The sequence below is a fragment of the Carassius auratus genome, unplaced genomic scaffold (assembly GCF_003368295.1).
Source record: "Carassius auratus strain Wakin unplaced genomic scaffold, ASM336829v1 scaf_tig00026889, whole genome shotgun sequence".
In the NCBI taxonomy this organism is placed as follows: domain Eukaryota; kingdom Metazoa; phylum Chordata; class Actinopteri; order Cypriniformes; family Cyprinidae; genus Carassius; species Carassius auratus.
In genome coordinates this window covers 42501-64484 of record NW_020525554.1, presented here as the reverse complement: position 1 = coordinate 64484, position 21984 = coordinate 42501, and the positions used below count along the sequence as shown (strand labels likewise).

Here is a 21984-nt window from a genome sequence, read left to right as displayed (position 1 = left end):
TTTCGGTTAGCAACAGAAAAACCCAATCTAAATGGAAACTGGCCTTGCCTAGCAGGGTTCCTCTTCTCCTCACAGGCTTGTCGGTTTGCCAAGAGCTGAAATTGAAAATGTAGCCAAATTCCAGCCTTCCTGAGCTGTCAGTTGAGCGTCTTTATCCTGCTATAGTAGGCAGTGTAGCCAAAGTTCACAGAGTTGCGGTCATGACTTGAGGTAAGATCAAAAGCAAACGGCTGGGATTCAATATCAATGGGACGTCAAAAAAAAAAAAAAAAAAAAAGCCAAGTGTGAAAAATAGGCTTCAGGAGTCCGGCCTTATTACTTCCAAATAAATTATTGAGATTGTGATGAAACTTTAAAGTAGTCGAAGCTGTGGAAGATCCAAAGACTTCTACCGAGGTCAGGTGAATGTGGACAAGCAAGAAGAAGGTCAAACTGGAGTCCAGGAATAAGTCCACAACCATAAACAGTGAGTGGCCAGCATTCATGGTAAGCATTGCTCAGATGCATTCACCAACACAGTCCTCAAAAGCTGCTGCTACCCAAAACTCTTCTGAGGAGGAATATTTAACCAGAATTGTTCCTGAATTTAGCTTGAGGTATTTGCAATAAAACAAGATATCCTGTAGTATGTCTTATCAAAGTTGTGTTTTTTATGTTCCTAGTGGCTCAGTGCAAAAGGTTGTGGGTTCAATTCCCAGGGAGCACACATAGTGGTAAAAAAAATGTAAAGAAATTAGCCTAAATGCACTGTAAGCACTGTAAATGTTCTCAGGTTTATCTATAACTTCCACCATTAAACAACAATGTGCAATAGACTTTGAGCCAATAGTCAAAAGTCTGGTTATGCGACACTAAAGACGAAAGACTTATTGGGAAAACACACCTCACCCGCTCATCAGAGTATTGTGTGAATCTAACCTAATTTGTCTCGTTTTGTATGCAGGACGTGACGATCGTCACAGACAGATTGTTGTTAGCCGTCTACACACAGCTTATTATACACCCAGAGGTATAAATCACCCAGACCCAGATTGTCAGACATTATTCTGTTTACTGTAATTGAAATTCTCATTAGGTTTTATTCACAATGCCTGAATCATATTTACATTTGGCAAAAGTTCCATTTTCAGACACACAAGCCTCGAAAAGTAGAGCCAGAGAGCATTAGCGATTCACAGGACATCAGGCTAAAGCACAGGAACAGCATGGTGAATTTGGCCTCCAGCTGGCCAGCACATTTTTCCTGACCCCCTGCCGCCGGGACATGAGAGACTAAATGGAGGCCCTGTCAACCAGAGCTGCTCCGTGATAATAGGAAATCCCAGGTTGGGGAGGGAAGCCCCATGGTGCGAACGAGATGAGTCATCGCCATTTGCTCCGATACGCTCGTGACAACGAGAGATTTCTCACCTAGAACAGGCAGCAAACCAAACCAAGATGGAATATATCCAGCGTATTATAGTACAATGGAGCAGCATTTAATGACAAGAATGGAGCAAAATGAACACAATGACGGTTGAATTCAGCAGTGCCGGACACATTCATGTGAAAATGGCTTGTTTTGAGGCAATGTATACGTCAAATTATGGTGAACCAGACAATGTTGGCCTACCAACTGTTTTTTGTGTAGTTTGGAATAACATTCCAAGGAAGTCTTTATGCTGGAAATATTTCCATTATATTGGAAAAATTGTTGATTATTATCAATGTTGGAAAGTTTTTTTTTTTTCTTTTTTATGAACAGTAGTGTACTCTGTGTGGTAATAATACTAAGACAATTCTTGTTCTGCCATTATTTAATAAAAAAATTATTAACAATATTAATAATACAATTAATAATAATACACAATTAAAGTATGATAATTTGGGAAGAAAATGTGCTTTATTTTGTAATTCGTAATGCAAATTCAAAATAGTCTTTATTTTCCTTCTTTAGATTGGATGGTGAATTGTGAGTTGGACAGGTTTTCGAGAGGTCCATGCAATAAAACTGCTAATGCAGTCTTCACTTCACAATCAGTGTTATTATAATTCCATCGCAGTACTCATAATCTTCACGAGGGCTTTGCATTCGAGCCAAGGGAATTCAGGAGCAGTCTGAGCTATAAAGACGCGTCTCCAGCATTTACAGATGAAAGCAAGGATAATGGACTCCAGAATAAGGAGAATGCATGATGCTTGACTGATGGAGTGAGCTCTGGGAAATATCTGACAGAATAAATCACTGGTCTAATATGACAAATTCTTAAGTAGTAAGCAAGATCCTAAACTTCAGGTAAACCTTTATAAACTATTACATTTATATATATATATTTGTATTATTATTAGTGGTAAATGGCTTTATATTCACTAGAATATAAAGAATATATCACTAGAAGTAGCAGAAAAAAGAGGAAAAGGTTGATAAGAAATATATATTTAGACATAAACTCTCACAGAATGGAATGCATAGGACTGTGGGATATAACTAGCAGCAGAAGGAAACATCTATGCTGCCTTCAAAATATATTTTCTTGGTATCTCAGGAGACAGGAAGTGAAGAAGACATTGGATTCGGACATGCCTTGATGCCTTCCTACCTTGAAATGCATCTTCTGAAGGCAGTGTTTTTCAGTCTCAGGTCTGAATACGCTAAAGCAGAGCTATTCAACTGGTGGCCCATGGGCCAAATCCGGGCCACCAATCATCTTCATCTGGCCCGAGGGAGAAGTAAGCGCAGGTCGCATACATGCCTTGAATTGTTATCCACAAGGTGGCAACACTGGCCCGGGCCATCCAATTTTCTTTTTTAAAGAAACGCAACAACAACAGTAATCTACAGAGACCACAACAACACTAGACGGCAGCGTTGACAAGCGTTTACGAGATATCTGAGACACTTCAGACAGACTGCCAGTAGCACTTCAACTGACAAAAACACACACAATAATGTCAAAACGTGCTGTTTTGGCGGGACTTAACTGACTTAATAGACTTAACTGAGTTGGAAAGTCTTAAATGACCGAAAAGAGTTGGGAGAATGTCAGATGTGTGTCAGAGCCGTGTCATGTGTGTCAGGTGTAAAAAGACAACGCTGCTTTGAAAGTGAAGCTTGCTAAAGTCTTTCATTGATGTAAATCAAAGAACAAAAGAAAAAGAGAAATCACTCGACTGCTCAAGTCGCTGATTAACTTTTGTAGCTTGAACCAATATAGTTTATGCACATACAATTTAAAGCTTGTGTGGAGATTGTTTTAAAATCACTTGAATTAAAAGTTGTTATATATTTCAGAGCCTATTAAATGTAAAAAAAATAAAATAAAATGGCTTTCAATTATAATAAAGACACCAGTAGCAGTATTGGTATCGACATTTCATTAATAATAGACTACTTAGTAAAAAGATGCCGTTAAACACATTTAAAATATACTAACTTAATGCTGTTTCGACATTAATTTGAAGGTTCAGTGTGTTCAAAACTTTTGCAGTCAATTCAGAAATAAATTTGCAGAGTTTTTTTTAAAGGTCCCGTTTTACGCGCTTTTTTGTAGCTTTGATTGTGTTTACAATGTGCAATATAACGTGTTCATGTTTCGCGTGTAAAAAAACAGTATTTTTCACACAATTCACCTATCTGTATACTGCTGTTTTCACTGTCACAAAAACGGGCTGATGACTTCCTTGTTCTATGAAGCCTCTCCTTCAGAAATACGTAACGGGTTCTGATTGGGCCAGCGGTTCCTGTGTTGTGATTCGACAGCAGCTGAGAGCAGGCTGCCCTCCTGGTAACGTGATTGGGCTAGAACACACGTGCTGGAGATGTACTTATAATCACAGGAGCGTTTTTACTGACGAGATGCGCATGAAAACCGCATTTGTTTTTTGGCACAGCCCTAACATCTAGTTAACAAATCTAAACAGCGTTGCCCTTCGTGTAATAAGTTACAGAAACTGTTAAACGCACCAACTTAAATAATAAAATACACTTACCTTTTGTGGTCCATAAACAATGCCTTCTCCAGACAAAGAGGGAACTGCTCCATCTTTCAAGAATAATCTTTGTGCAAATCCGGCATTAAACTGATTGAGATTGAGAAAGTTGTCCTCAGCAAAATGAGCTGCACATAGTTTTACATGTGCATTATAATTTTCGGGAACAGAGTTAAACATAAATTGTAACCATTAATCTCAAAGTACAGCGTTCCTGGGAAGCCCAAACAAAGGTGATTGGACCCCGAGATGAAAATAACAGCGTTTCAACGACATGGCTACAAAAACAAACCGCTCTTCCTTCTTCTCCGTCGGAGTGCAACAAGGCCACGCCCCCTGTTTGTGAATTCATGTGGGCGGAGTTTAGTCAAAAAAACTGTTTTAGTGATGTCATTACTGCAGGAACTAGAGGGCTGTAGTCCAAATGGGTCGTTTTTTGTAGGCGAATTCTGTTAAATCAAATATCTCGCTTGGCATTGAACTTTGAGATTTAGCATTTTACAGATATTATTTATACTCTAACAACAACATTACACACTAACTAAAGTTTAAAACATGGAATCACGAAGAAGGGGACCTTTAAATTACCCAAGTTTCAGTGGATGATCCACGAACACTTTGTAATGCAGTTGAAGGATTTCTAAGGAATAACTCAATTTCACGTGCCTCTTTCCATCAGAAAACCGACACAAAGATAGTTGAACTGGAATCACAGCTCCAGAATCAGACTAGATATAATCAAAATAGTTTCTCACACAATACACTCAGCAAAATCATGGCGCTTAGGTCCGAGCTCAATTCATTACTGAGATCCAGAGCAGAATTCCTGATACAAAGATCCAGGCAGAATTCCCATTTTCAAGGAAGTAGACCAAACCATCTTTTAGCTCTAAGATAATGTAATGGTGAAAAAAATATTTCAGCTAATATTTCAGCAGTGAAACCCCAATTTGGGCTCATTATGACAGACCCAAAATAGATTAATATCACCTTACACTCTTTTTACTCTAACCTCTATACTTCTTCTCCAGACATAGATGGTATTCCAGTTGAATATACTACTTTTTGGTCGGAATTTAGGCCCCCTTATGTTAGATATGATATTTCTTTCCAGTTACTCAATGCTCATTTCACCAATCTATTAATATAGCTGTTATGTCTCTCTTGTTAAAAAAAAAGATAAAGATCAGACTTCCTCTTCTAGTTACCGGCTATTCTCTTTGATAGGGACTGATGTTAAAATATGCTAAAGTACATTCTCTTCATCTAGAGAAATTTATGAACAGGCTTGTTCATCATGACCAAACAGGATTCATTAAATCTCACTCAACTTCGGACAACTTACGCAGGTTATTTCATATTATTAATTCAACGGATAGTTTGTTCTCCCCTTGCGCATTATTATCTCTAGATGCGATGAAAGCTTTCGAGCAGCTAGAATGGAACTATCTATGGGTGGTTCTACAGCATCTGGGTCTATGATAGAGCTTTATAAATATGATAAAAGTTCTGTATGCCAATCCAGCAGGCAGTGTTCTCACAGGTTCTGTTTGCTCTAACCCATTCTTTTTAGATCTAGGAACTCGTCAGGGTTGCCCGTGTTCTCTTCTGTTATTTGCCATGTTATTATTGATTTTTAATAAAAATGTAAAGTGGAATGTAATACTATGAACTGTCATGTTTAATATAATGAAGCCACAAGTGTTCAAATGCTGTTAGTAACAAACAAAACCATTTTAAAATGTACACTAAATAACACATCACTGGTTATTTTTCCAGACTACCCCCACTCTCTTTCCAGATTACCTATGATTTAACCAAGTTCAGTATTATGTCTGCCTCATTATGCTAATGAAAGCTTTTCTCATTGCGTTGCATGCTTGGCTAGCAGATTGTGCTGAAGTGCGAGGGCAGGGGATTGGGCGCGTGCGCTCAGCTCTTCCCTGCTGATTCAGCATGCCATCAGCATCCTGCCCAGCGCAATATAATGAGCAGGGACCAGGTGACACACACAGAGACACACAGCAGCATGCTAGAGATTCAGCCGCGTATGCTAATGCTCTAACGCCCCCTTATAAAGCATGCAGTAGGTGAGGAGGCAGCACACTTTACAAGGGGGTGTTGCAATTAAGAGAGAACACAAACAAAAAAAAACAAGAAAGGATGGCTTGTTATGGCAGACAGTATTAGACGGGCCTAGACTGAATCAGAGGAGTTTTACTGTATTTTTGTCAATGAATTTCAGCAGAACTGATTTAAACATGGTTAAACGTGCCAAACGCATTTGACAATACTACATTAGACAAGCTAAAAGCATGCTTATAATAGACAAGATATACTGTGAACAAGGATGAGGAGGGTATATCTTATTCTTTTTGGTATGGATCTATTAATTTATTCAAAAACACTTAATGATCAATTAGCGTCGCACACCTGTAGGTCATAGATAGGTGCGTAGGTGAAAAACATTGTCACTGACCCATCTGCACTTCTGTTTGAAATAACATTAAAATTACACATCTTTTTGTTTTCCTCTGAAGGTCAGTTAATTAAAGATATTTATTATTATTCAATATAATTATTATTAAAAATAATTATCATTACTTGACAATGACATTTTAGTAAATAATAGTAATATACTTCTGTCATAAATTCTTCAAGTTAAACCAGACTTTTATTTTGCCGGGTTATTGTGAAGGTCTTTTAGTTTCTCTAATTAGACTGTTAAAAGCTTGTGAAGTGACTGTCTGAGAAGCTCTGGAGATGAAGTTCATGTTTTCAAGTCTTCATACACTTCAATATGATGTTGTTTTATCACTCAGCCCTAAGTACTAGTATACACATCTCAAACGGGTCCTAAAAGGTTTGGCTTCAGGTCTACCAGCTATAAAATTCCCAAAACCGCCTTAAAACCATCAAACTAAACCATTTTAACCAGCTCGGTGGACAGCCAAGACCAGAAAACCATCTTAGACTGGTTTGTGCTGTTTTTCCCTCATCAGGGCTGTCAGAAGCACTCACGCTATGGTGGTGAGAGCCTTTACAAACTATCTTTAGGCAGTTTCAGTGCTGACAGACTGCTGAGCGCTATGAACTGTGTCTTATGTGGGTGTTTTACCTGTGCTTGTGCCTCCATTCGAGCATACTGAACCAGCAAAGGCTCTCCGTGCTTCTGCAGGAAGTCTCTCTGACAGCGCTCCGCCAGCGCCGCTTCGTTGGGAAGAAAATTACTGGCCCAAACCTGGAGAGAGAAACAGGAACAGCACAAAGATGTGAAACCTGTGCGGGAGTCTCGCTAATCAGACTCTGTTAATACGGAAAATCTTTCAGAAACAAAAACAACATTTCAGCTGCACATAACCACAAAAAAAAAAAAAATCCCTTCCAGCTATGAAAATAACTACAACGGCAAACCAGGCCCATATTAAACATATGCAAATTGATATGAAAGTACAGTATGTAGCCAGCGAAGCACGGACAGCACAGAAACACATCCAATTATACCTTGCAACTAGTGGAGCTGGTACTTGCCCTACATTTATCCCATCTTTAGACTCATAGAGATGATTTCGAGAAAGCAATTGGAAAAAAGACACTTTAAAACATTCATCCTTCCAGCCACCAAAGACACCTCTCACTGCCCAGAGAGAGTTCTGACACGGTCTCCTATACATCTTCAACAAAAAAGGATGCTTCTCCTCAAAACAGAGCTCCCACAAGAGTTCTCCGCAATCTATCTTCCTGAGGATAGAAACTTGGTTATTACTCACTTCCGAGACAAATGCGATTTTCTGCATAGAGATGTGGAGTTTTTGGGCGTTCAATTTTACCAATTTAAAGCAGTGCCACACACGCAGGGAAGACTCTCTCAAGGCTCTTTACCATGAATTTACCACAGAATAGTTTGCTGTTAATTCCAATTTCTAAATCTTCGAAAACATTATGTTAAAAATAAATAGCATAGAATTTCAGATGGTTTTTCCAAGAAGGTGTATGCTAAAACAGCTAATGCTAGCACGGTCCTCTTACTGTTCTCTCTCAACTTTCCCAGTTTGAGTTACTTGTGAAGAAATATTGCTTAAACACTCTTGTCTTTTAGGAAAGCTATGTTACAGAAGGTAAGGTTCACCTTTGAAAGTAACTTGACATATTGCAACGCTAATGCTTGTGAATCTAGTTATTTGCTAAGAAAGCAAATAAGATCAATTTGGATTACATTTTTAAACTTTCAGGTAAAAATACTTCAAAAAGGGATACATTTAGGTTAATTGAAAACATTTATTTCATTATGGCTTTAAAAATATATTAGCTGAAAAGAATAAAAGCTTGAAGTTAATTATTTTAGCAATTTGCTAACACCAGACACACTAGATGTTAGGAAGCTAAATCTGGTATTAAGACAATTTCATGATGTGCTTAATTGTTTTAGTACTTGCATATTAGCATAAATCTACATAAATAGTGTATGGGAGACTAATGAAGAATTAGAGTTAATTCAATATCATTACATTCAGTATTTCATGAAACAATCATTTTGTAAAGGACATGTAGTAAGATCAAATCTGACCATGATACTTTAATAAATGAGAATTAAATTGTTTACTGAAGTGTCCATGTTTTTTTTTTTTTTTTTTGAAAGGACACTAAATTGATCAAAACTGACAGTAAAGACATTTATGATATTACAAAATGTTTTCTAATCAACAAATAACCCGGACAAATGCAGATTTTCACAAAAAAAATATGAACAGCACAGCTGTTTTTAACATTATTAATAATCAGAAATGTTTTGGAGCAGCAAATCATCACGTGACACTGAAGACTGGAGGAATGATGCTGAAAAATCAGCTTTGATTAGAGGAATTATTTACATTTTACAATATATTCGGATAGAAAGTTATTCTGAATTATACAACTTTTTCATTATCTTACTGTAGCTTTGGTGAGCATATATTGTGTAACACTTTACAATAAAATTCAATTCATTCATATTAATTCATGCTTTAGGCATCACACGTCGAAAAAAAAAAACATGTATCAAACTACATTAGTGTTCATTTATTAATATACCATTTTCCATTCATTCTTGTTCGATCATACCACATAAAACCAATTGTGTGATTAAGCAATTATATTTAATTGAACATTGCATGCATATGTAATGAACACCAAAATGCAATTAAATATCGTGCATTGCTATTTCATGTTATTGCATGGTACTTCATTAATCTTAAGAACTTGTAATGCATTCTATGTATTCTTATGAAAGCACTGCATCAATGTTTTCTACTTATAACCAACTGGTTCTCAAATGTAATTTGCAAAGTCCCTGCAGCCATATGGCAATTATCTTCTAGAAGAGACTGAAAAGGAAAAGACGCTTGAGTTTGTGAAATGTCAAGGTCACAGTCCTGCACTGCCTTTGCATGTTCAATCCAAACATCCATTAGAAACCAACAGGCCGAATCCAGCAACATCAGCTGCCAATACACCTGCCAGCCCCAGACCACATTCAGTACCCAATAAAACCTAAATTACATTTGATTGTTCTGCTCGTACGTAAAGTTTCAGAAATGCATCCAACGGCATTCATTTCGCATTTAGAGGTCTAATAAAAAGTCTCTTTTTAACAGCAGTGGGTAAAGTTTTCCAACACATACATCTAGCTTTTCATCATCGCAAACCCGCCGACTGTTGCGAAGGATGACAACATCGCAAACAAAACAGGATGAAACGCTCAGAAAGAATCTGTTGTTTCAAGTGGAGCTAGATGAAAATGAGTCCGCGGTGATAAATGGCCGAATGAATTTGAACACTGTGAGATATTCCCCGTGTGCGCGGTCATCCTGACTAATGTGACATGACTGGAGAAGTTTAAAGCTCACAGTCAATCACCGAGAAGCTAATTCTAATTCTTGTGTACGTTTCCATAATCCATCATAATCCACGAGGGAGCAGTTGTTATAATCAAGAGACAAATTTCTGTTTGCCTGCTGCCAAAAATAATTTAAAAAAGCAACTGTGAAAATGAGCTCTCCAGCTAAATGATGAATTAGACTCTCTGTGAGAACCGAGTTCTCCTGGGTTACCAGCAGCAACTGCAAATAGAAGTATTTCCACGCTCTTTTTTTAAAGCCACACTTCCTACAGAATCTAATATGTACCTCTGAGAGATTCTTTGACCTCAGTTTTCATGCGATCCATTGATTTGGCTCTTAAAGTCAAGCTCTGCGACTCTAAATGCACATTTGAGACTGATCTGACCTCTCGGGTTAAACAAGTTTTTGACTGAAGCCTTTCATCAGAAAGCACAAACGACCCAGTTCTTCTGTAAGACTATTAAAACTGGTATATAACTACACAACTGACACGTCTGTGCTTTGACATCTTCTGACATCTTAGCTTTGAAAGATGGGGTTTTATTTTACAAGGTTAGAAATTCAAACCCAGCTAGAAGAGATACATGATTTGGAAAAGGGGAAAATAATAAAAAAAAATATTTTATATTATATATATATGTATGTTATAGATAATAATAATAATAATAATAATAATAATAATTTGTATTATTATTATTATTATTATTATTAGTGTCATTATTATTATTATTTTACTAAATAAAAATACAAAGTTAAACAAAAGCAAAATTTGAAATATTACTACTGTAATGTTTCACTGTAAACTCAAGTACACTGAAAGGATTTGTGCTAGAAATTGTCAGAAATTTCTAAACTTTATTATTTATTCTAAGATATAATTTATATTTACAGAGAATATGCATGTATTTCATTGAATTAAACGAATTGAAGTAAACTCATTTCTAAATTTACAAAAATAAATACTAAAATAGCATTTTATTTCAAAACATACTTCAATAATCTTCATTTACTATGTTTTTTACTATTATTTACTACTATTATTTTCATTTTTAAAAATATTTTTTACAGTGTATTGAACAAAAGTAATGGCAATTTAGTTTTACATTGCAAGTGTTAAAATACAATACTAATATTTATGGCTGTCTAAATTTCATCATTTTCAATTGTTACAAAAAGCACTTTTAAATTTTGGTTTTATTATTATTATTTACATTTATATTTGCATTTACATTTCTCCATTTAGCAGACACCTTTATCTAAAGCTACTTACAATTATGAAGTAATTAATCTGAGTTATTAAAGTTATTAATTACTAATTTTGCATCCTTACCAGCAAGAAATAAACGTAATAGCTTACAATTTCGCTTTATGGTCAAAATAAGGGAATAAAAATTATCACAGTTTAATTAAAGCTTAAGAAGACAAACATACATTATTTGATTATTTGTATTATTCTTTTTTTTTACTAAATAATAAGTACTATTATTATTATAACTAAGTAGTAGTATATTTAATAACGTTTCGTAGTTATTTTATTATTTGAATTAGATGCATCCAACATGCATCACTTACAGTAAGAAAAGTAAACGTGCATTAAGAAAGTAAACAGGGTCAATTATTAATTTAATGTGCATATTAAATAACATCAGTGCAGTGAAACCCAATCATGTCCAGAGAAAGCAGTCATACTAGCGTGCTCTGAAACATTCGAGTTAAATCAAGACAGTTGTAGCCAAGAGTGTTGAAATCATCATAAGAAAGAATGAAAATGACTCATTAGATCTCCTTCATCCAACATCGCTGCTTCATTTAGGAACGTGTTTTTCCTCCTGCAGTTCACTTTTATAATGCAGTAAAAATTAAATAACACTTGAGAAAAATCAAGGTTGTTCTTTTTAAAGGCCTCGGCAATGAGAGCCATTTCCAGCAAACATCTGGAAGCGAGCAGAACTTTGTTTGTCCGTGTTTATTCTGCTTCTCAAGGAGATGGGCCAAAATGTCTGAGCTTGCCTGGATTTCTGAAAATGAAGGATTTTGAAAAGAAAACGAATCATTACTCGTGGGTCACATCTCCAATCACCTCATCATATTTAGGGTGATTTCTACAGGGGAGCTCAGACGCGGCCAGCGCCTGCATTAAAAGCAGATGAATAGAGCCGGGTTCAAGAAGACTGAAAGAGTCAATGTTTACAGAATATGAATCACTGCTGGATGCTTTTCAAAGATGTTTTTCCAACTTGTGTTCCATGACATTGTGGGAAACTGTGAAGCCGAGGAACACCTGCTCTTCACCAGTAATTAGGCAATTAAGATTTACTTAGTACTAAACTCGGTAACATCAAGCCTTGTTCATGAAACATGAGCGGAGCACATATCTGTGTACATTGTTTCTAAATCTCTGCTTATAAATCACATTTGAATACTACGATAATGTTCCTTGTATTTATATCAGCACCGCTACTGAATCTACAGCACAAAACATACAGAGTGTGTAGAAAGATTCTTCAACTAATGACTTAGTTTATAATAAACATCCAACAAAATTGTGCAATCTAATTCCAAATGAGCCTTATGTGACTCTTTTTAGAGAATAAAAACAAACACAGAGTAACTAACATTAGTTCAATTCCCAAATAAACTGATTCTAAAACATTTTAGTGAATCAAAACCATACAGTGCAAGCCAGAATCCAAACGAAATACCACCAACTGAGTCTTACGCTATGAGCCAGGTCTTTTTTAGTTAATAAAGTCTCTGAAAATCAATAATAAAAAATTCTATGTAAACAAATTTTGCAAGAAACATTATTGTATTATTGAAATTACTAAAATACTCAAGCATTTGGAAATTGAATTGTTTCTTTAAAAAAAAAAGTATTTCTTCCTCAAAACTACTAGTTAATTGAACAGTCAAGCTGGAATCATTAATCAATAATTTCATTATGATTCCCATCCCTAGGGTTAAACCAGAATGCTCTTATTAGCTTTGTTTCTTATAATTGGACCATTACAGTTTGTTGTGAGTTTTGCAAAATAAAATAAAAAATGAACAAATAAAAATAATTAAACATGAAAAATGACTACATATTAAGCAACAGTTTAATTTAGTATCATTTATATACTCTTATCATATTTATTCATATTGTTTGAATTTTGTTTGAATTTGTTTTTATTTGAATATTTTTAGTTTTCTTTTTTAGATTATATTTTTGTCAGTTTTACATATTTCTATGCAAATGTAATTTACCTTTAGTTTTATTTCAATTAAGAAAACTGGTTTTCATAGTTTTACTTTTAGTGAAAAAAAATAGATGAAAATAAAACAAAAATCTAGCATAAAATAAAATCTACATTTCTTAATTTGCTTTCTAATATAATTGTTTTATATTCCTGGTATTGTGTATTGTGACAATTGTTGGCTCCTCTTTTGTACATTGCTCTGGATAAACCATCATGTAAAATGTGACAATTTCTTATAGCATGTCAGTAGAAGGCATTTTAAATCAGCTGTGGTAATAATTTGTAGTCATTCTGCTCATTTTCTGTAAACGTTAATTGTGCTCACCTTTGTCTTGTTGCTAACTGTGACTGATGAAACCACCAATTGTTGTAAAACTATTCGTTCCCAAACTTTACGCATTTTGTGATTTACGAACCATTTACACAGAACTGTATTCTTCTCATGTTTCATGATCAAGACCCACTGAAGATAAAATCCCTCTGGTGGTTTTCTGCTTGCAAAACACTGTCAGTGTGAACGCACCTTAAGTGGGGCATTTAGGAACAGCAAGTCAACAGGTTCTTCAGCCTGAGGTGATGACTACTTAAAAAGCCCTCTCAGAATCATCGTTTTCATAATTGCTTTCACACCCATTCACATGAAGGCCTTTAGTTATGTGTACTTAATGACAGCGCTATTCCCTCAGAGCTCCATGCAACCTTTGAGGCTAGGAAAGTTCACACAGGTAAGCACTTTACTCAGAGAGCCTTTGAAAATGAGGCCGTGTGCTTATGCATTAAACATTAAGTCCCTGTAGACAGGGCGAAAAAGAAAAACACTCATTTAATCGAGTCCGTTTTCCCAAGAATTCCAATTAAATATCTAAAATTAAATAAAATCCTTTGCGGCAGTGAAATCATAAAGCCCATCTCTCTCTCTCTCTCCCTCTCTCTGTTTTTAAAGATAATACCAAGTGGCCATGGGAATCTGGCACGACTTTAAACAAGCGGTCGGCTTCTCCTCTGTATTCTGGCTGCTGATTTGAATGTCAGGAGTGATAAAGGAGGGTCGAGAAGGAGGAGATGGACGGAGGGGGAACTAATCATGCAGTCTTCACGCACACGTCCATCGGCCCTAGAGGCCACGTTTATGAACCTCGGTGAAATAAAACACCAGACAGCGGCCCATCACTCTCAAGAACAGCGATTATAATAATAACATGAAGAAACCAGATCTCAAAGTCAGTAAATATGCTAGCAGTGACAACATCACAGATATTAAAGAGAAGCATGTGGCGCTCTGATTTTCAGGCCTGACCCGCAGGCGATACTGAGAAGGAGTTTTCATACGTCTGTTCTTAACAGATGGTTCAGATGATTGACGTTTCCTGACGTACGCGTATACTATTTATTTCCTGCCTGCGTCGGAGCTCGAGGAGAGCGCCAGATTGACTTGCGTTCGGAAAGGCTTCAGTCTGAGTTCAGAGAGAACGTCAATCACACCTCACTGATGACCGACAGTCTCACTCCTTGCCATTTCTCTGCTATCGCTACTGCTAGCATGTGTATGTAAATCCACAGATAAGACTACATTATACACAACGTACGTTCATGCAGGGATAAACCGAAGATACTGTCACCAGAATGCGTTTTGGGAAACTGAACAGAATTGTAAAGAGAGAAGACTGTTAATTTTTTAACAGTTCATTTATTCTTCTGTTTCTAATCGTAATTGTCCGTCAAGTCAGGTTGTCCGCTGCTGCATCTCATAGTTGGAAAAAAAGGGAGTTGAGGTCTTGATTTGAAATTCTCTGTGAAAATATCTCTCATCTTGAGAGGTTCTAAACACATTTCATGTTTACACTATGAAAAAAAAAATACAATTGATTCAATCAACCACTAAACCACTAATTTAGCTGTCAGATTTGCTGTCTATGAAATTCTAAATACAGTTCTCAGGAGGGAATTGGTAGGCAACCAGCTATTTATCCAATTTTGTGGAAATTATGTATTAGTATCATAATAATAATTAAACAAATATTTCTCTTTACACCAAAATCTCCTTCCTAGCAGTGTAATGCAGCATGATGACATAAAACTGGAGTGAAAGAGTGGACATCTCCTCTAGTTCCTGGCATGAAAGAAGTCACCCTAAGGGTGTCAGTCCTCTTTCAAACAATCCAAGGAAGGTGAAAAATGGCAAATTCTATTCACATTGACATGGTTTACTGCATAAAAGTGAACTGTAGTTTACTGTAAGCATAAAAGTAAAAGTTTTGTACACTACTATTAATAATTAAAAAAATTCTTCAAAGAATTGATGCTTCTATTCAGCAAGTAATGTAATATAATTTCTGATGATGTTAATAATTTACAATGTAACTATGTTCTGTCTGAACACTCAATTCTGATTGGCTGGCAGGTATGCATTCAAACTTGAAAGACTCGCAGACATTGCATTACATGTAATTAATTTAAGCAATTTTCATCCCCCCTCTCCTTCTCTCTGGATAATTGAATAATGATTAGTATGATTAATAATTATATTGTATTCAAATATTAATTAATGCACTTTGCATTTAGAATGGATGGCTCCTGAAATGAACAAAAATCCAAAAGTAATCCACACAACTACAGTCCATCAGCGAATGTCTTGTTTGTAAAAAAAAAAAAAAAAAAAAAAAAAAACTAATTAATAATTAAGATGTTATAACTTGAAACAAACACTTCTGGCCAAAATAAGAGTTCATAATCCATAATAACACTTCCTACAGTGGAAAAGTCCATGTCCTCGTGTCTAAAATCAATTGACAAATTAATTTCAAACTGTTTTGGACTGTTTTTGTGTGTTAACAGTGCTTGATCTGTGCATACTTCTCTCCTGATTCAGACAAGATGGCTTTTTCACTGAAGGGATCATTAATATGGATTATGGACTCATATCTTGGCAAGAAGCAACAGTCTGAACTTAAAAACATGTTAATGATAGATTTGTTTCCTACAAATATGTAGCTTTTGGCGTCTCCAGATGTTAATTGATGGAATGGAGTGGTGTGGATTACTGTGATGTTTTTATCAGCTCTTTAAACTCTCATTCTGACGGCACCCATTCATTATAAAGGGTCCATTGGTGAGCAAGTGATGGAGTGCTAAAATTCCCTAATTCTGTTTCCCAAACTCATCTACATCTTGGATGGTCTAAGGGTGAGGACAATATCAGCAATTTTTCATTTTTGAGTGAGCTATGGTTTTTAAGTATATAGAGTCCATTTTGACCATTCACACATAGGCTAAGATTCAGAGCCCTGATAAGAGCCAAAAAGTTTGTGAAGAGCCTGAGACAACATGTTTTAAATTTCCCAAAACAGCAGCTCGATAATCGTTTCAAGAGACAGATGAGTCTCTGTTTTGAGAGCTGATGTTTGGTGTTTGTTCAGGGGTGGGTGGTTACGGATGATATGAGAAAGCGTGGGACAGACGGAGAGAAAGAGACACAGATCAACACACACACAGCCCGCTGTATCGCTCGCTCACTCGCTCCCTCTCCGCAAATACTCTCATGCTGGAGAAGGTGGGCAGCCGGATGCATGTGGCTTATCCATCTCTCCCAGGGCATGCTGGGTAAAGCTCAACTCCTGCCGGCTGACATAGACCTAAGCCACACAGAGCTCCCGTCTCTCCACGGGGCCACACACACGGACCGGGAGGGGGATTTACTTACTCATATTTAGCTGCGTCCATTGATAAAATCATATGAGAAACTTAAGTGTGGCTTACGGCTGATTCTATCTGAACTGAGCCTGTGTATGCTGGGAGGTTGATTTATGTTAGAGGTCGATGATTGATGTCACGTCCAGCACATACTGGGACTCGGGGTGGATGTGCTGTCATACTGACAGTATGATGCATGGATGAGCTGTTGCCAGGGAAACTAGACTAATGTGGTGCTGCTAAAGGGTCTATATTAACATTAGGTGCAAAAAAGATCCACCAGGAAATAGCATGTATAATTTGTTCAGTTTTCAAATACGTTGTCCCTACTCCAGTTTAATATGCAGACACAACTACAGTTTGACTGGATTTTTAATATTGTTTTTAGTTTCTACTTTGGATTTGTTCTTACGAATTAGCTTATATATATATATATATATATATATATATATATATATATATATATATATATATATATATATATATATATATATATATATATATACTTAAATGATTCTTTTCTGTTTCTTTTTGTTTTTATTTTAGTAAACGTTTCATAATAGTGTTAGTATTTTTAGCACATCAAAGTTTAAGTTAAACTGAACTGGCAAAATTAATAAGTTAACTGAAGTTTATCTTACTATAACTATCCTGTGTGACTGTCAACTAAATCTACTAAATAGAAATATTAGATGAAAACAAACTTAAAAAAAAAAAAAACTTAAAAGTAAATTAGAAATTCTGGGAACTGAACTGAAAGAAAATGAGTTATAAAATAAGCTGAAAATGAGCTAGGAAAATTACATTTTTTTAAGCTGCGCACAGGAACATATTTAAAAAGCTAATAAAATGACAAAGGCATATAACAAAATTGCCAAAAAATAAACTATGATTAAAATGCAAACTGAAAATATGAAATTAAAAGCAAACTGAATTTGAATAAATTCTATAACACGTTTGACATATCATTTTCATTTAATGCAGGTTTGTAGGCCTACTTAAGGTTTCAAGTTTTATAAAACTATCACGTTTTATTTGATACCATTTAATAAAAACTACAAGTTAGAGTCACGAAAAATGCATTTTAGTTTACTTTCCAATGTTTTGTTGCATTCAATTTCATTTGAATTTTCTTTAGTTTCTGTTTTCGATAATAGCGCTTATTTTGGTTGCTGTGTAACAGAATGTGCTGCAGAATAAGCCAACTTTCTCCAGCCAAATGAACTATATCAATCACAACCTAACAAGTTAGTTCACATTGCAGAGCATCGGCACCAGAGATCAGATTTGATGAGGCTGAGAAATAAATGAAAGCCGGTAAACCATAAATCTACGGTATGACCGTTAAACCTTCATACTTCAGGTGTGGTTTATTATAAAGAAAGTATGATATGGAAAATATGAGAGGTTTTTGACAGCTCCTTTAAACAGAGCTCATGTCAAACCATCTGAAAATCCTCTACTGCTCCCTAGCGGAGCACACAGCCGTTACCACTCATGAATTCAGGGAGAGCGAGCTCAGTGTGCGGCCAACCCAACGAGTCTGGCTTGCTGTGCTGTCACGGCACGACAGTGACAAGCTTCCTGTGCTTAGAAGAAACAAGGGTAAGACAGACAACCCGGAAAATGGAAACAAGAGGAAACAGAAGTTCCTTGCTGCTCGGAGTCATGAAGATGTCAAAAAAACACATCATTTACACTGAACGCTATCAAACTGATGAAAGCAGCTACGTTTCCACCCCATTTCCATCCGAGCGACCTCCTTTAAAAAATAAAATCCCAGAAGACAAACCCGTTCGACTCCAAGAGTGAGAGCCGAGAGTAATTTTCTATCAGGAAGACTGTTTTGGTGACGTCTTTGCTCGGATCATCTCTGTACTTCCCTAATTGGAGTCTACAGGCTTTCGAAGCTCCTGCTTGCATTAGCCGTGTCTCGTCAGCAGTCTCTCCACTGAGGGGACAGTTAAAGACCTATTTCAGCCTAAAAAAAGAGCAGTCCAGATGGTCGAAGACTGCAGCGGATACGTCTTAATCCGCAGAGTAGCATTTCAGGGATCTCTGCCTCAGCCGAGTCGACAGGGCAAGCGCTAATTGGCAGGAGGACGGCTAGAAATAAAAAGGGACATCAATGAAGTAACGAGGTTGACGGCGTACCTGACAGTGAGGATGGGGGTTTGAGCAGCCCATCATGGCTCCTTTATTCTCGAAGATCTGAAACACGAAAGAAAAAATCATTACGTGCTTTCAAAGAACTCAGACATAACAAGCCACGGCAAACTGTATACAAGTGTACAGAAACACACTCAAACAGACAGGTGCAGACAAAACACACACTCTGTTATTGAGACATGAAGAGATCAGAGCACATGTTGCTGTTTAAAAGGAAACATCCTGTCGAAGGGAGTTTTAAGACTTCCTGGCACCTCCCTCAAGGGCGATTTGAGCAGGATCTGCCCTTGACTACTCCACTTGATAAATATTGACTCGGCTAAAGTCGCCGCTCTTCAGGGTCTGTAAATCGCAAAGATGAGGCAGCACACATGCTCTGATGTGTTTAACAGAGAGGAGATAACCACGGGTGTTAACCGAGGAGTCGCTAACCGGGATAAACTGCAAGAAATGTAGAAACGGCCCTGGAGATGCTTCTCGAATTGAACCTTGCTGCACCCTAAAATAATGATTTGCTGTTTCAAGACAATCGCATTCAATTATTTCATGAGGTGGTGAATTTGTATCACTTCATACAATGTGATTTTTACAGAATCACACGGTTTACGAAAAACAAGCAACTAAGGGACCGATTAACTTAACAAATTAGCGTTAGAGTGCAATTCTATAAAATCCTGCAGGTGATTTACTAACAATCCTCACATGAAAGAACACAGACACATCCAGATCATCTCCATAATGACCAAGAGCAGTGCAAATTATTGCCTGTTAAATAATGCCGCAAATACCAGTGAATTGATGAGTGCGAATATTAGTAAATCGTGTTGCGTGATTCATTTAAATACTCTCCTCCCATACATTTTAAGTTTAAAATTAAATTCTTACCAATGCATATTCAATAAGGTGAGTCGCAAAAATAACGGTCCATGACTTTTCAGTGCTAATTTACCACTGGGTGTCTAAATCCAGACAGTAGTTTTTAAATGTTGAATGAGTGTTTGCGCTGACGCATTGTGATAGTTAATCTAGCCCTATACCTCTAAACCTAACCATGTGTGGCGCATAACGGTGGCAAGATTGTATTTAAATGCTAAATATACACGAATGCCATCACAATGTCAGAATTTCGAGTGGGAAAAACTATGTTTTCTTTAAGTCACGAGCTGCTGAGGTGGTGGCATGTAAGTGAGAAAATACAGGAGGTGCAATACATACCGTGACTCTACTGATGGCAAATTTGATCAAATAAATGTTTTTGTTTTTGTTATATATAAAAAAAAAAAAAACTAGCTAAATTGAACGTACAAAATGCAACAGTATTGTAGAATATACACTGCCTGCCCCCTCAAAAAAATGAAATAAATAAAAGTCATTATTTGGAAAATTAATAAGATAATAAATTTGAAAATCCGAATGGATTTTTTTTATTTTTATTTACAAATTTTTTGCTAGGCAATGCGTAATGATTGAATTTACAGCACCTTCAGAAATTTCATAAAATCACAAAAAAAGCAAAAATATAAACTTAAAAAGGCGATTATAAAAGGTTGCTCCAGCCAAAGTGACTTGCACACAGCATAAGCAGATGGCACAAAAAAAAAAGTGATTGTACAAATGAATTATCCACCAAATCACCAAAATGTAAAATAGTTGCACATTTCCATGAGCGTGTGTTGATTTGTTTGCATGTGCATCTTTCAACAAATTACTGAAGAAAATGTTCATTGGAAAAAGGTTTTTGTGGGGAATTTTCAACACTGATAATGAAAACAATAAGAAAAAAGGCATGTCATGGACCTGTTTTTAATTAAGTTAACTTTCTCACATCAAAAAAAAAAACGTTACAGCACATTGCGTTCTAACTTGACATGGCATTAAAAAAATCTACAAAAACAAGTAATTTGTCGCAACACATGCGAGACCACACAAAGCAATCAGAACATATTTTAATGTTTAATATGCAGCTGTGTAGAATTACTGTATAATTTGAACCAATAGGATTTCACAGTGTGGACTCAAAATGCTTGTCACAGGCCCAGGTTTGGACACGGTGTTAAGTTACAGATCCGGTGTCCCTGGAGAAACCTGAGGTTGGCACTGTGCCGTAATGCTGTAAGTCTGCAGCAATGCCAGCGCAGCAAAAGAACTGAAAGTGTTTCCTTTTGCTATGAATACATAGATACATGCACTAGAGCAACCTTGTGAACCATAAAATGACAAACTGGTCAGTTTATAGGAGGTGTGTCCAATCCTGCTCCTGTAGGGCTACATTACCTGCCTGGACGTTTCTACTGATACTGAAGATCTTCATTAGCTGGTTCAGATTTGCTTAATTGGGGTTGGAGCTAAACTCTGCAGGAAGGTGGCCCTCCAGGAACAGGATTGGACGGACACCCCTTCCTTTTGAAGCCTAATGAACTTTACACCGTCACCTTATACAGGTGCATATTAGTACTTTAGAGTAGTAATAAGCACCCCTAAGTAGGGTGCTATGACATCCACTTTATTATTATTTTTTAAATTTTACCAAAATTCTGTTTTTGTGTAAAAAAGAAAGAAAAATCTGGATTCTTTTTTTTTTTTTTTGGACTCTGGACTTACATTTTAATAATCAAAAAGCATGTCTAATTAATCGAAATCATCGCACTTACACAATTAAATTTTTACTAAATGTTTAGCAAAAAATATATACATTTTATTATCCTGTGAAATTTTAATAAGAGAAACATATTAATGTCACAATTTCTTAAAGTTAAGCTTCTTAGCTTCTGTGTGTGTATACACAATAGTACAATGATACAAAATACAAAATGCTCATGCAGTGACTCTCTCAGAGTAGCTGGAGATGAATTTCATGTGTTCATGTCGTCCTATGAGACGCCAGAGGCTGAAAACACCACGAGCATCACGCAGGCTTCAAGCCAAACAAGCCATGCAGAACATTTAAATAGTCTTTTTGCGGTTTAATATTCATAAACACTAGTTTATATCGCTTCTTTTATTTTATATATACTGACCTACTTTTGATTTTTTTTCAG

General features: G+C 36.3%; 1 protein-coding gene across 1 annotated transcript in view; it reads right to left on the bottom strand.

The window, feature by feature from the left end:
* LOC113078861 (galactose-1-phosphate uridylyltransferase-like) overlaps positions 1-21984 on the bottom strand; it is a 72361-nt gene that overhangs the window by 37394 nt on the left and 12983 nt on the right. The window contains exons 6-7 of the mRNA XM_026251168.1: positions 18932-18988; positions 7088-7210 (exon numbers count right to left, since the gene is read on the bottom strand). Of these exons, the coding sequence (XP_026106953.1) occupies positions 7088-7210; positions 18932-18988 (180 nt within the window). The remainder of the gene's footprint in view (positions 1-7087; positions 7211-18931; positions 18989-21984) is intronic.